Source organism: Gymnoscopelus braueri (genome assembly GCF_963280865.1).
Source record: "Gymnoscopelus braueri genome assembly, chromosome: 22".
Lineage (NCBI taxonomy): Eukaryota > Metazoa > Chordata > Actinopteri > Myctophiformes > Myctophidae > Gymnoscopelus > Gymnoscopelus braueri.
The window spans coordinates 4,705,817-4,720,734 of NC_137624.1; the positions used below are offsets into that span (position 1 = coordinate 4,705,817).

The 14,918-nt window shown below is 43.3% G+C and overlaps 1 protein-coding gene across 1 annotated transcript; it reads left to right on the plus strand.

Annotated features, from left to right (window-relative positions):
• Positions 1-5,805: 5,805 nt before the first annotated feature.
• LOC308078312 (extracellular calcium-sensing receptor-like) lies at positions 5,806-12,136 on the plus strand (the record flags this gene model as incomplete). Its single annotated transcript, XM_080419430.1, has 9 exons — positions 5,806-6,038; positions 6,147-6,441; positions 7,488-7,574; positions 8,279-8,548; positions 9,622-9,828; positions 9,927-10,202; positions 10,701-10,928; positions 11,021-11,144; positions 11,223-12,136. The coding sequence occupies 9 exons, from the start codon at positions 5,806-5,808 to the stop codon at positions 12,134-12,136; spliced, it is 2,634 nt and encodes an 877-aa protein (XP_080275556.1).
• Between the last annotated feature and the right edge of the window lie 2,782 nt (positions 12,137-14,918).

Sequence of the window (14,918 nt, forward strand, 5' to 3'; positions counted from 1 at the left end):
TTTCGTATTGACCCATGTGGTAATGAATCTATGTTATTGAATAGTGCTATTTTTAAACCTTGCAGCCTGATGGCCTGTTGACATGTATCTTATGCCCGGGTTAATTAATTAATTTAGTTTGTGTGTTTGTGGAGCTGCCTGTGAGATTATGACACTCAGCTAAGGGACTGTCATTTGGTCATTTGGGAGCGGAGCTCGCTGCAGGAACAAGTCTGGTGAGATGAAGATGCCTTAGGCGTCACTCTTGTTTTCCGTCACATCTCAGCCACTTTAACTAGCTAACAGCAATCCTAATCCTCCACTCTCCCATGGTGTCTGTCTCAGTTCCCACTGGAACCTGTCTTTCAGACCTGTTGCATCCTGGTCTCTTAAAATGTTTCTATTTGAGAATTTAGGGCCTGTCCCAGAGACTGTACTCAAACACTCCTATCATTGTCATTGACCCTAATCTTCTGATCTCCGCCAGGCCGGAAGCTCCGGTGGTGGAAATTATGTTTTTGCCCCTGTCCCTCTTGTGTGTGTGTGTGTGTGTGTGTGTGTGTGTGTGTGTGTGTGTGTGTGTGTGTGTGTGTGTGTGTGTGTGTGTGTGTGTGTGTGTGTGTGTGTGTGTGTGTGTGTGTGTGTGTGTGCGTGCGTGCGTGCGTGCGTGCGTGCGTGCGTGCGTGCGTGCGTCCGTGCGTGCGTGCGTGCGTGTGTTACTATGCTTGTGAGGGCCAGATATCCCCACAAGTATTATATAATATATGTAAATAGATATTGTGAGAACAATTGTCCTGGTGATACTGATACTGACCATGATACTGACTATGATACTGACCATGATACTGACATGATACTGACCATGATACTGACATGATACTGACCATGCTATTGAGATGATACTGACCATGATACTGACATGATGATACTGACCATGATACTGACATGATACTGACCATGATACTGACCATGATACTGACCATGATACTGACATGATACTGACCATGATACTGACCATGACACTGACCATGATACTGACATGATACTGGTATTGATTATTACGATGTAACACTTTTCGCAACAATATGAGCCGTAATTGTCTCCGCCAGGCCGAAAGGCATGGCGAGAGTGTATGTTTTAACCCTTGTCCGTCCGTCCGTGTGTCCGTGTGTCCATCTGTCTGTGAACAGCTAATCTCCAGCACCGTTGGCCCGCTGGCTGCGAAACTGTGAACACACACTCCCTGGATGCCAATTCAGAACCTCTGCCATTTTTCACATGGGCCTGTTATAGCGCCACCAGGAGGCCGATTTGTGCAAAACATTTTTTTTATATTACTCCTAAAGATTTTATCCAAACATCACGCAAATCGGTACACAGTGGCCCTCATTTATCAACGCGGTGCAGCCCAAATAATGGGCGTACGGCGAGATCACCGCACCTTTCGGCATTTATCAATATATCCTGACTTGGGCTTCATCCTACCGTAAGCTGAAATCTCACGTCTGGTCGAGACCAGTTGTTGACGTTGGCTGCGCCCGTTTATTCCATTCTAGACCTGCGGAGCAGCATTGTCTGACTGTCTGACAGGCATCTGGACACATAATCCACTCCTAAATGTATATCTACACTAATAAATAATCCCTGTGAAAACATAACATTTTATAAATTAATTTATACAAACTGCTTTAACAGTCATTCAGTTGCATTGGCTATGTTAAAATAGCAGATCTAAGCTCAAAAACGGGTCGCATCGCCACTCGTTGTGAGCTTGTAGATCTGCTATTTTCAAAATATACAGCGCTTCTGCGAGCGCATTTTCGGGACTCCCGACGATCTTTTCATGGACAGTGAGGTGTACAAACTTACAGTAGCTTGTCCTATGTTATGGAGTTATGTCATAGAGAGTTATGTAGACTACAACCTTGCTGGGTTAAGGATATAAACCCGACGCTCCAATCTCTTATTAACGTGGCGGAATCACTGCCGCGGAATGACTGCCGCCCGTCCGAGTCTCACGGGGAATATCCTACATGACTGCTTGTGCACTGCTCGGTATGGGTTAAATAAATTAATATACAAACGTATTCCATTCATGGCGATGTGATTGGTATCATGATATGTCATTCATGTATGCTACAAGCCTAAGTGACAAAGATTGTACCGCTACGGATTACATGAAAGACACAGTTGGGCGTGTGTGTGTGTGTGTGTGAGAGAGAGAGAGAGAGAGAGAGAGAGAGAGAGAGAGAGAGAGAGAGAGAGAGAGAGAGAGAGAGAGAGAGAGAGAGAGAGAGAGGTGAGGCGTGTGCGTGTGCGTGTGCGTGTGCGTGTGTGTGTGTGTGTGTGTGTGTGTGTGTGACTTGACAGGCAGCGAGGCGAGGCGTTCGGGGGAAACTCTTTCTTATTGGCTTTTGATGTCTTTGGTCGTATTCTGATTCTTCTTCATGTCGTAAAATCGGGGCGTTTTGAGAATATTTAAGGGCGTGTTATTTAAATGACGCTCGTTTTCAGACGTGAGATTTATCAAAGCTCCGACCTGATGTACGCCAGGATTGGCTGTGTAGGATCCGTTGATAAATGTGACTTTGACGTTGGTGTACGCCGAATATATGGAAAAATATAAGCCGGTTTATACGCTGCGTTGATAAATGAGGGCCAGTATCTCTATAGTCATGTGATCAACATAGATCTGTGCGATTTTCCATATTCCATCCTGATTGGCTAAAATTGGCTTCCAAAGTTTGCAGGATTGGTTTGTTTTGAACAAAATGCCTCAAATCATCTACGCAGCATGCGATTTTCGTGAAATTGTGCAAGCACATTCCCACTAGGCTGAGGAAGAAATGCCACTTGACCTATAACTTTTTTTTTTTACCTATAACTGCACCGATCTGCGTGAAACTTTGCACGCACTCTCCCTAGTGGCCAAGGAAAAACCTTTGTAATGCATTTTTCACATCTGCCTTTTAGAGCGCCACCAGGAGGCTGACTTTTGTAAAACAAATGTTTTGCTATTACTCCTTCAGAATCTGTCCAAATATCACGCAAATCGGTACACAGTATCTCTATAGTCATGTGATCGCGATGGACGTGTCCGATATTTCATATTCCATCCTAATTGGTTAACATTGGCTTCCAAAGTTTGCTGGATAGGTCCGTTTGAACAAAATGCCTCAAATCATGAACGCAACTTGCGATTTCTGTGAGATCTTGCACACATATTCCCACTAGGCCGAGGAAAAAATGCCACCCTTTTCACATTGGCCTGTGCCACCAGCAGGTCTAATTTAGCAAAACACATTTTTGGAACAAAATGCCTCAAATCATGAATGCAGTGTCCGATTACCGTGCAAGGCCTAAGAAGAAAAGCCGCCCCTTTTCACATTGGCCTATTATAGCGCCACCAGGAGCCCACAATAACCTACCTGACCTGGCGGAGACCTGTGCTCCGAGGAGCGCCTTTTCTAGTTAGATCATGAACTGTCAATACATTATGAGCGGATAAGTAAGGTTCTTAATGTAACATATTATGACATAATTACATTATGCAAACATCCGTTATTACATTATTTCACAGCCTTTAAATCCAGTCCTATATTGCGCTGATCAGAGCGATGGTCACGGATTATGTCCATTTCAAATGTTAGACACTGCTGCAGTGCTTCATACAGTATATGTAAAATTTAGGCTTTTTGGTGTGACTATTGTCATGGCAGACCCCTGAACAGCATGTGTGCCATGTCTGGTGTGGATTGGATTAATGGTGTGCCAGAGGCCGATGGGGGCCCCTGACGTGGCCGTACTATTCACATGACCTATACCTGGACAGTGTTTGTGGCATGTTTGGTGCGGATTGAGGTAACGATCAAGGCCTGTGGCCTCCTGGGGACCATGACGAGGCCCTCTGGTGTGACCATTGTCTTGGCAGACCCCTGAACAGTGTTTGTGTCAAGTTTGGTGCAGATTGGAGCAACGGTGCACCTTTGGCCCCGCGGTGACCCGGATGTGGGTGGCCCCTGTGGCTCTCTACCCTCTAGCCCAGAGGTCTTCAACAGGGGGTCCGGGACCCCTAGGGGGTCCTCAGAGTTACTACAGGGGGTCCGCCGAATCTTTGTGTGATTTTGACATCAACCACTTCAACCAAGCATCCCCATTCTGAGGAGAAAGTTAGCCAAAAATAGCAGATCTACAAGCACACAACGCTTAATGTCTGGAAATACACATTAACATGAATCCACCATGTCAAGCAAGTCTATGAGGCTGCCTATGAAATCTATGAAAAAATCTATATTTTATACAATATATAATGGGGGTCCCTGCTTTATCATTCTCTCAGCCAAGGGGTCCTTGGCCTGAAAACTTTCAATATAGGATTTAGGTTATTACATTATGAACGTCATTAAATTATGAGCCGTTATTACATTATCAGTTGCTACAGTTTTCAATAAATAATCCTCACAGATGAGGCACATTACGGGTGTGGCCCCCCCAGCATTATTGTCTCCGCCAGGCCGAAAGGCATGGCGAGAGAGTATGTTTTACCCTCCGTCCGTCCGTCCGTCCGTCCTTCCGTCCGTCCGTGTTACCGGTTAGCTAATCTCCGGCACCGTTGGCCCGGTCGCTGAGAAACTGTGCACACCCACTCCCTGGATGCCAATTCAGAACCTCTGCCCCACATTTTTCACATGGGCCTGTTATAGCGCCACCAGGAGGCCAATTTGTGCAAAACCCATTTTTTCCCATTACACCTACAGCTTTTAACCAAACGTCATGCAAATCGGTACACAGTATCTCTATAGTCATGTGATCAACCCGGATCTGTCCGATTTCCCATATTGCATCCTCATTGGCTAAGGTTGGCTTCCAAAGTTTGCAGGATTGGTCCGTTTTGAACAAACTGCCTCCAATCATGAACGCAGCTTGCCATTTCCATAAAATTGCACACGCACATTCCCACTAGGCCGAGGAAGAAATGCCACTTGAACATTTTCAAATCAGCCTCATGGTGGCGCAATAACTGGCCGATTTGCATTTTTAACTATAACTGCACCGATCTGCGTGAAACTTTGCACGCACACTCCCTAGAGGCCAAGGAAAAACATCTGGACTGCATTTTTCACATCTGCTTTTTACAGCGCCACCAGGAGGCCGACTTATGTAAAATATATTTTTGGAGATTATTCCTTCAGATTCTGTCCAAAAACCACGCAAATTGGTACACTTCATCTCCATAGTCATGTGATTCTGATGGATCTGTCCGATATTTCATATTCCATCCTATTTGGCTTACAGTGGCTTCCAAAGTTTGCAGGATTGGTCAGTTTTGAACAAAATGCCTCAAAACATGAACGCAGTGTGCAATTTCTGCATGCAGATTCCCACTAGGCCGAGGAAGAAATGCCCCCCTTTTCACATTCACATTGGCCTGTTATAGCGCCACCAGCAGGTCTAATTTAGCAAAACACATTTTTGGAACAAAATGCCTCAAATCATGAATGCAGTGTCCGATTGAAAGGCCTAAGAAGAAATGCCACCCTTTTCACATTGGCCTAATAGCGCCACCAGGAGGCCACAATAACCTACCTGACCTGGCGGAGACCTGTGCTCCGAGGAGCACTTTTTCTAGTTTTATTATGTTTTCTGTGACAGGATTGCTAACGTTTATTAAGCCCTGCCTCTGCTTCTGCCTCTTGTCACAGATGTGTGTTGTGGAAGATTACGTAGTGGCATAAGGTGGCACAAGGGATGGCACTTCACTGTGTATAAAATGTAGCAACTGGACAAAGGATTTGGGAAAGGGGTTAGAGACAGAGGAGGACAGTCATGAGGGCTTCTAAAGACATACACCTGCTGTACTTGACCTTGATGTTGTTCTCTTCATTCTCTGCTTTGTCTTCCTCGCCTTCCTCTCCCTGTGAGTTACAGGCACAGTTTAATATCAACAGAATTTATAAGGCTGGGGACTTTGTTCTGGGCGGCCTGTTTTATATCCACTTCTCCTCTGTCTTCCCTGAGCTGTCTTTCACCTCCAAGCCACAGGACCCCACTTGCTTTACGTGAGTATCACAAATGCAACAGAAAGCAATTAGAACAGGTAACTTGTTTTGACAGATAGTACCAGAGGATTATTTGATACATGGTTTCAGTAACATTGTGTGTGTTAGCTTTGACATTGAAGGGTTCAGGATGGCCCAGACCATGGCTTTTGCCATTACTGAGATCAACAGAAACCCCGGCCTACTACCCAATGTGACTCTGGGATATAGTCTTTATGATAACTGTATCACACTTGGAGTTGGATTCCGTGCAGCATTGTCATTGGTCAGTGGGAGAGAGGAGCAGTTTCAATTGAATGAGGGCTGTGTTGGGTCCCCACCTGTGCTCGGAATTGTGGGCGATGATTCCACAACAAGTTCTATTGCTATCTCTAGTATATTAGGTTTGTACAGAGTGCCCCTGGTAAGTTTCCTATTTGAACCCTATTTTGCCATTGCCAATAGTTTTGTTTGTGTTTAGATTATTTGGTTATTTACAAATCTAACATATGATAAATAAGGTAGCTGTCCTTTTTACAGCTTGAAAGACATAGGACATTTGTACTACCTTTGCACTTTTACCTTAGCGCTAGGTATACTCTTAGTTGCTTGTTTTAGAAGAGCATGCACTTAAGACTTCTGGTGATTAGTAGTTTCGTTCCCTACCTATGTTGAATGCACTTATTGTAAGTCGCTTTGGATAAAAGCGTCTGCTAAATGACTGTAATGTAATGTAATGTAATGTACTCTACAGGCAGAACATGTGAGCAGAGAGCACAGATTTTGTATGTAGTGTGAAGCAGGTTTTGTTTTTGTTTAGTTTTTAGGTCAGAGCCCAATGCATCTGTGTTCAATCAATTCGATCAATTCTTTACCTACCATCTTTTTTTTGTAATATAAAGGTATTAAAAGTAAAATATTTGGTGTGATATTCAGAATGTTAAATGAATTATTACATTGTAACATGACACACACGATTTCTGGCATCCCTTGTGTCAGCTATGCTTTTACGGTGAAAAAAAAGAAGAAATCAGGTTAAAATTTGGGGGACTTGTTATTATTGCCTGTCTTATGAAAAAGCCATGTTCACATCTCTTAGTCAAATGTATAGTCTAGTAATTCATTATGGGTTAAAACTGATGTCGTTTGACAGTGTTACTGTCCATGGAGCTTAACGATACACAGGAGTATTGAATCGTTGTGATTATGGGGTAGGGCACAGTGTTTGTGTTTAAGGTTTGCCCTCCAATTGGTTTCTGAAATGTTTTACCAAATGACAAAGGCTGCCACTGCATGTTTGAAGCTAAATACTGCACACAGTACACAACTGTTTTGTTTTTGTTTAGTTTTTTCTTTACTTTTCAATCTGTTTGTCTTCCTCCCCCCTCGGCTCACATGCCCTGCTTGTAGGGGAAATTGTCAACAGCAAATGTATTCATTTACAAGAGAGATGTTTTATGCCTTTTTCAGGTCAGTTACTATGCCACCTGCGCCTGTCTAAGTGACCGGAATAAGTTCCCATCCTTCTTTAGAACGATCCCAAGTGACGTCTTCCAGGTGAATTTCTACAGACAGTTTCATTTGTTGATATCAAGTAGTACATGTTCTACACATTTAACAAAAACATTCCTCTAGTGCAGAGGTCGGCAACCTTTTTGACATGTTTTTATTTTCTTGATAGTCATCGTGCCATATCAACATACATTACATTTAATTGACACCACATCATTGTTTTCTTCTTTATAAATATTGTCTTTCACATCAGGATCATTAGACTCAGAGCAATAACTCACCTATCTCCCAGGCTCCCTCCCCAGTCAGAGTTAGAATTAATGCAAAGTGATGTGCAGGATGGGACTTGGAACGCATCTGTGTCACGTAAGATTTCTTTGGCTATTCAAAAATAGCAGATATACAAGCTCATAGCGCGACACCGAGTGCCGCGCTATGAGCTCGTAGATCTGCTATTTTTGGAAGAATCGTGAAAATGTGTGCAAATCTTTGAATATATATTTTTTCAAAGCGAAATTTTTTTTACTCAAATCTTTGCTTCTCGGGGTACTTGGAACAAAATATTTTGAGATGGAGATCCGCGGCAATACATGTAATTTTGGGGGTCCCTTAATGGGTGCAATTGATCACCTCTCATTTGCTTGTGTGTATTACCACTGGACCTGAAGGTCTATGTTGACAGCATCAAAAGATAATGATTAGACCTTTCATTGTGGAATCTCATATCCCTCCATTCTTTATCCAAACAGGTAGGAGCTATGCTACAGCTTATGAGGCGGTTCGAGTGGAATTGGGTAGGAGTGCTTTTTATTGATAATGACTATGGCCACAATGCTGCCCGAAACTTCCAGTCTGACCTGGATCAGTCTGGTTTGGGTTGTCTGGCTTATTCACAGGCTCTGCCCTGGGACCATGACCCAGCTGAACTTCAGAGGATTGTCACTGTGATCAAGAAGTCCACAGCTCGTGTGGTCATTGCATTTGGCTATGGGAGCTATATGGTTAATCTCATGGAGGAGGTTTGTGTTACGATGCTAATATAATATAATATAATATATCGTCGCCGTCGGGCAGAAACCAGCTAACTCAATTTTAATTTTTATTTTATTTTTTAATCAGTGCTATTGAACACCTTTTACGTCTGTGTGTGGGTTTTTAAATCTCCAATTGAATGGTCAAAAACCTCCTAACTCCACTTGAGCTGTATTTGGGTAAAGTGATGATAATATAAGGCTATTTTCAAGTATCTGACCATGTACAAAGTCACCGTACCAACTTTCATGAGGCAGCATTATTGAGAGAGACATAATATATATAGCTAAACTTACATTTCAGAAGTGAGCATGACAGGTCTTCATTACCGTAAAAGGTGAGGTCTTAACTATTCTCTGGTACCAGTTCGTGGAGATCGTTACGAGTTAAGTCTATCTTGTTTCATTGTACTATGCAGGTACTTCATATTAGTTTTAACTTTGAGAAACAAATGGTGCAGTAATCTCATTCAATAGCCTGTTCTTTTTATATTCACAGCCAGGTCATTTCGGTCGTTGAAAGATATACTGTAGTGCTGAAAGCTGCATATCTTGGACTAATTAGGTCCAGAGTTATCCAATCTGCAAGTGATATCGTGCTCAAATTGTAATTTCAGTGAGTCGATCAGTCCATTCAGATGGTCTTGACTCTGTTGACCAACAGATTTCATGACTTGAATTGAGAAATGTTTCTCTCACCAGAAGCATACCGCGGGCAAAAAATAAATATATTTAAAATGCGTGGCATTGTTGTTGTGTAGTTGTAGTTTGCTTCCTTGCACCGTGTGTTGTTGTCATGTGTGTTCTGCACACCAGACCTGATTGGCCAACAGCAACATTTTCACAATAAGAGCTAGGGGTGCGAGCTGATCAATGTATTTCAAGGAAATCAAACAAAACACGTCACAGCACACGGTCAATTATACCTATATATGTGTGTGTGTGTGTGTGTGTGTGTGTGTGTGTGTGTGTGTGTGTGTGTGTGTGTGTGAGTGTGAGTGTGTGTGTGTGTGTGTGTGTGTGTGTGTGTGTGTGTGTTTGTGTGTTTATATGATAAACAGGTGGTAAAGCAGAATGTGACAGGTCTGCAATGGATAGCCAGTGATGGCTGGACATCACATTCTATCCTCCAATCTCCTCACTTCATGCCGTACCTGAGAGGCACCCTGGGTGTTGCCATCCGTCGTGGAGAGATACCAGGTCTCAAGGACTTCTTGTTAAAAATACATCCTGACAATGATCCTGACAACAGCCATGAAAATACCCTGGTGAGTCTTTTATTTAATTGTATATTCGTGCTGCAATTTCTAAGTGACTTCCAAAATATATTGTATTAATGTGTTAAGTCTTTGTTGTGTTTTTTCAGGTGAGGCAGTTTTGGGAGAACACATTTCAGTGTAAATTTGCACCCCTTCCGTCAGAGTGGGTGAATGCTGGTGGAAGGGTGTGTACTGGACAAGAGGACCTAGGAAGAGCAGAAACTACACTTCTGGATGTGTCTGACCTCAGACCTGAATATAATGTGTACAAGGCCGTGTATGCTCTGGCCCATGCCCTCCATGACATGTTGCAATGTGTGCCAGGAAGAGGGCCTTTCACTGGGCACAGCTGTGCCAGTTTGCAGACAATACAGCCATGGCAGGTGTGATATGAATTCACAGTTTACCTGTTAATATTTCTATTTCTAGTTGGATTCAAATTTTGAATACATGAAACAAATGAAAAATTGATGTAGTAGGATGATGTATAATGATGGTGAAGTAAAGTAATAGTAATTGTCTGAGTAAATGTTAATCAGTGTTTGGAGCAGTAACAGTTACACAGAAGCTTTTGTGTGTGTGTGTGTGTGTGTGTGTGTGTGTGTGTGTGTGTGTGTGTGTGTGTGTGTGTGTGTGTGTGTGTGTGTGTGTGTGTGTGTGTGTGTGTGTGTGTGTGTGTGTGTGTGTGTGCGCGTGCGTGCGTGCGTGCGTGTGTGTGTGTTTGTGCCCCTCAGACAAAGGTGGCCCGGAACTGTGTAGTAAATACTGCATAAGGGTGTAGTTAGTTAATACAACAACAGTCAATCTCAATTTAACTATTGTGCAGATTCTTTTTTTTTTTTAAGTCTCTTGATTTTCATAATTTTACTCACCATGTCTAGCTTGTGTATTACCTAGAAAAGGCCAACTTCACCACATCATTTGGTGATCACGTGTCATTTGATGAAAATGGTGATCCTCTACCAATCTATGATGTCATGAACTGGGTGTGGCTCCCTGATGGAAGCACAAAGGTTCACAATGTAGGTGTGTACAAGAAGTCAGCTTCCGGAGGTGAAGAACTCATACTTGATGAAGACAAAATCTTCTGGAACTTTGAATCCACAAAGGTGACTGACTGTAATTCTAAAATAGCTAATATCAACCTCACGATGTGAATGTAATTTAGACTGAAACTGATCATTGTTACTTACCTCTGCAGCCTCCTCGGTCAGTGTGCAGTGAGAGCTGTTCCCCTGGAACCCGTCTGGTCAGAAGGAAAGGAGAACCTGTCTGCTGCTTTGACTGCATTGCTTGCTCTGAGGGAGAGATCAGCAATGACACTGGTAGGTTACATTACGTAGCTATGTGCAGTAGAATTATACTATACTTGTCTGCCCCTTTCATCTTGCCCTCTTTGTTAGACTCTACAAAGTGCACGAGTTGTCCAGAGGACTTCTGGTCCAATCCCCAGCGTGACCACTGTGTACCTAAGAGCATGGAGTTCCTCTCCTACCATGAGGCCCTGGGTATCTCCTTGACAACCATCACATTGCTTGGCACACTTATCTGTGCCATTGTCCTGGGAATCTTCATATATCATCGTAACACACCCATGGTACGTGCCAACAACTCAGAACTCAGCTTCCAACTTTTGCTGTCACTCAAACTATGTTTCTTGTGTTCACTTCTATTCATTGGCCGTCCTGGGCTCTGGACTTGTCAGCTGAGGCATGCAGCATTTGGAATCAGCTTTGTGCTGTGTGTCTCGTGTATCCTGGTAAAGACTATGGTGGTGTTGGCTGTGTTCAAGGCCGCCAGGCCTGGGGGAGCAGACATCCTGAAGTGGTTCGGTGCCATGCAGCAGAGAGGAACAGTTCTGGTTCTTACTTTCGTCCAGGCAATGATCTGCACAGCCTGGCTTGTGTCTGCCTCACCAACTCCTCATAAAAACACACAATACCACAGTGATAAGATCCTCTATGAGTGTAATGTGGGATCAACAGTTGGTTTTGCAGTGTTGTTAGGTTATATTGGTTTACTGGCACTCCTCAGCTTCCTCCTAGCTTTCATGGCAAGGAATCTTCCAGACAACTTCAATGAAGCCAAGTTAATCACTTTCAGCATGTTGATCTTCTGTGCTGTTTGGATAGCCTTCATCCCAGCATATATCAGCTCTCCAGGCAAATATGCAGATGTAGTGGAGGTATTTGCCATTTTAGCATCTAGTTTTGGCATTTTGGTGGCATTGTTTGGGCCAAAGTGTTATATAATCATTTTGAAACCTGAGAGAAACACTAAGAAGTCCATTATGGGTCGAGGCACCACCAAGACTTAAGCAGTAATTAAAAGCCAAAACCTGTATTTTATAACAATATATGTGTATATTGATATGTTTGATTGCTGGTAATCTTGTCTCAGATCTGTTAAAGAAAAACATTTGAAGTCTTCTCGTACAATTTTTTAGCAAGCTGCACAAAACTTTCTACGCACAATCTATGGACCAATATCTACATCAGCTTGCGTGAAAACATTAAGCCTCCATTAACCTCGCGTCACCAGTCTTTCCACCTCGGAGGAAAGCCTGGTATGCGTTACTAAAGACCCGTGTGATCCGGTCTAGGCCACGCCTACTGAAAAAAAAAAGAAAAAGAATTATCCTCTTTCCGGATTGTCACGATCAGGTTTTGCGGTGCCGCTTTGTTTTGGTTCCCCAATCCCTATTTAAATGGAATAGAATTTCCCTGTGGGATAATAAAGTCTCTGGAAAGTACACTCACATTTATATTTAAAAAATAAGCTAAACTACGCCGCATCAAGGATTTTATTAGGACAGACCTATTTTGGGGTGACGTCTTTCCGAATTGTGCGATCCGGTCACCTGATGACGCGGATGACGCGCATGGTGACGTAGGGCTACTTCTGCTCCCGACCGGATTATAGACCCGAAAAGCTTTGCTTCCCAGGCTAAGCCTCCATAAGCCTGTGAAAAAGGCAAATACAGAAACCTTTCATGCAACATCACAAAATGTTGTATGCTTATCAGCAGATACAGTATGAGCACAGGCCGTGCATTATTGGCTGATGAAAACAAAAAGGGGGGTGCTATAGAGCTCATTTCTTGTGGTAATTGTGTCTGTTCTTCTCCTGTTCTTTCCTGAAAAAAAAATGCACCTTGTAGAACTATAGAGACGACTCAATATTGCTTCACACTTTATGATGGCCAACCAGCCTGATGGTGGTGTGTAAGCGTTAATGAGTTTGTTTTTCATTTCTGTTTTTAACCACACTGTGTATTCAAGTGGTACTGGGCTTATATGCCCTACATTTTGTACGTATGGCGTTATTGTTATTGTTTAGGCCTATGTGAATATTGGTTTGCATATGAAAATTGGGTTTTCATACATAAATTGGTACGTGTTGACTTATAGGGTCTCCATCCCCCTTCTTTAATGCATTGATGTATTTAATTATACCAGATTTAATGTGTCCTTGTGTCTGATGTCAACACCTGCAATGCATTGTGGGATCATGTTGTTTGTATAGTATGGATGTCTCTTTGTGTTCACTTCAGTCTGAGGAAGGGCGAGAGCCTGAAACATCACAGCAGCACTCAGGTGCAATAAAATAATTCTAAAACTGAGCCCACAGTGTGCGAGCGTTCTGTTTTAGTTTTCATTGTATATTTTTTCGCTTAACACATGCCCAACTTTGGGTGTGGATGTGCATATCTTTCCTGCCTTATTATTGTGGTATTCGTGTACCTTACCGTGTATGTGGTCTTAATCTAGGATAGGTAAACCAAGAACCTATCATCAGTCTGAACAGTATAATATCAACAACAACAAAATTCTGCACATTGAAACTATACACACTATATACTACAAATGAACCTGGCATCTGTCTACATAACATGCTATCTAAATTACATTTTAGCTGTATCGGTCGATCACTAAAGAGTATACAAGCCAACTGTAATGACAACAAAACACACGCACGCACGCACGCACGCACCCCCCCCCACACACACACACACACACACACACACACACACACACACACACACACACACACACACACACTATATGCCTGCATACATACAGTACAGTGACGCTATGTTGACGACGTCATCCAGACGCCAGTCAGGTGGAGTAACGTCATTGGGTATTCTACGTGATGACATCATCGCAACCATGTGCTTTAGAATGAAATGAAACTATAAGCAAAAGATCATTCAGCAGCTTTTAACAACAACTCCAGCTGTTTTGAGTAACTTCAGAGGATTGGTTGTCAACCCTGCTGAACAGAGTGTCTGCTGTGAAGCACAGAGGTTTATCACAACCTGCACGGACTGGGATTACGCTTAGCATCGATTGGCCTTGTTTGGCCCGACCCAACTCATCAACTTTGCAGATTTGTCAAACGTTTCGGGACATTTGTGCCACTGAACCGAAATGTTCCGCTGGACGCTGAATCTGAGTGGAGGAACAGAGCGATACTATCATGCTGCTGTTGTAGTGGAGAACAAAGTGTACTCCTTTAAAGGATCCCATCCTGGCAACAAGGGTCAGATTGATGTGAATGTTTTCAACACAGTGTTGTTGCACTGGATGAAGTTGCCCCCAGTGAGACCTGGAAGAGGAGAACATCACCTTGAGGTTCCCTTCTCGTGCTACGGCCACTCAGCTGTGCTGATAGGAGAGGTCGTCTATGTCTGGGGAGGGTATCCTTACTGCAAGGTTCTTTATGCATTTGATGTCGACGCCCACAGATGGATTAAACCCAAGGTTTCTGGGATTGTTCCAAAGGGGAGGGTGAACCACTCAGCCTGTGTCTTAGGGAAGGTCATGTATGTCCATGGAGGAAGGAGACAGATGACTGGATGCACTAATGACATCTACAAGTTGGACACCACCACAATGGTCTGGTCTTTAATTCACACCAGAGGTACTCCACCTCCGGCTTCAGAATGTCACTCTGCCACCGTCATCGGGACAAAGATGTTTGTATTTGGGGATGTGCACCAGGACCACAACATCAGAGTGTTTGACACAGAGACCAACTTCTGGCTGAGCACGCCTTCTGCGCAGCTTCTTTCAGCAGGACACGAGGCTCATTCA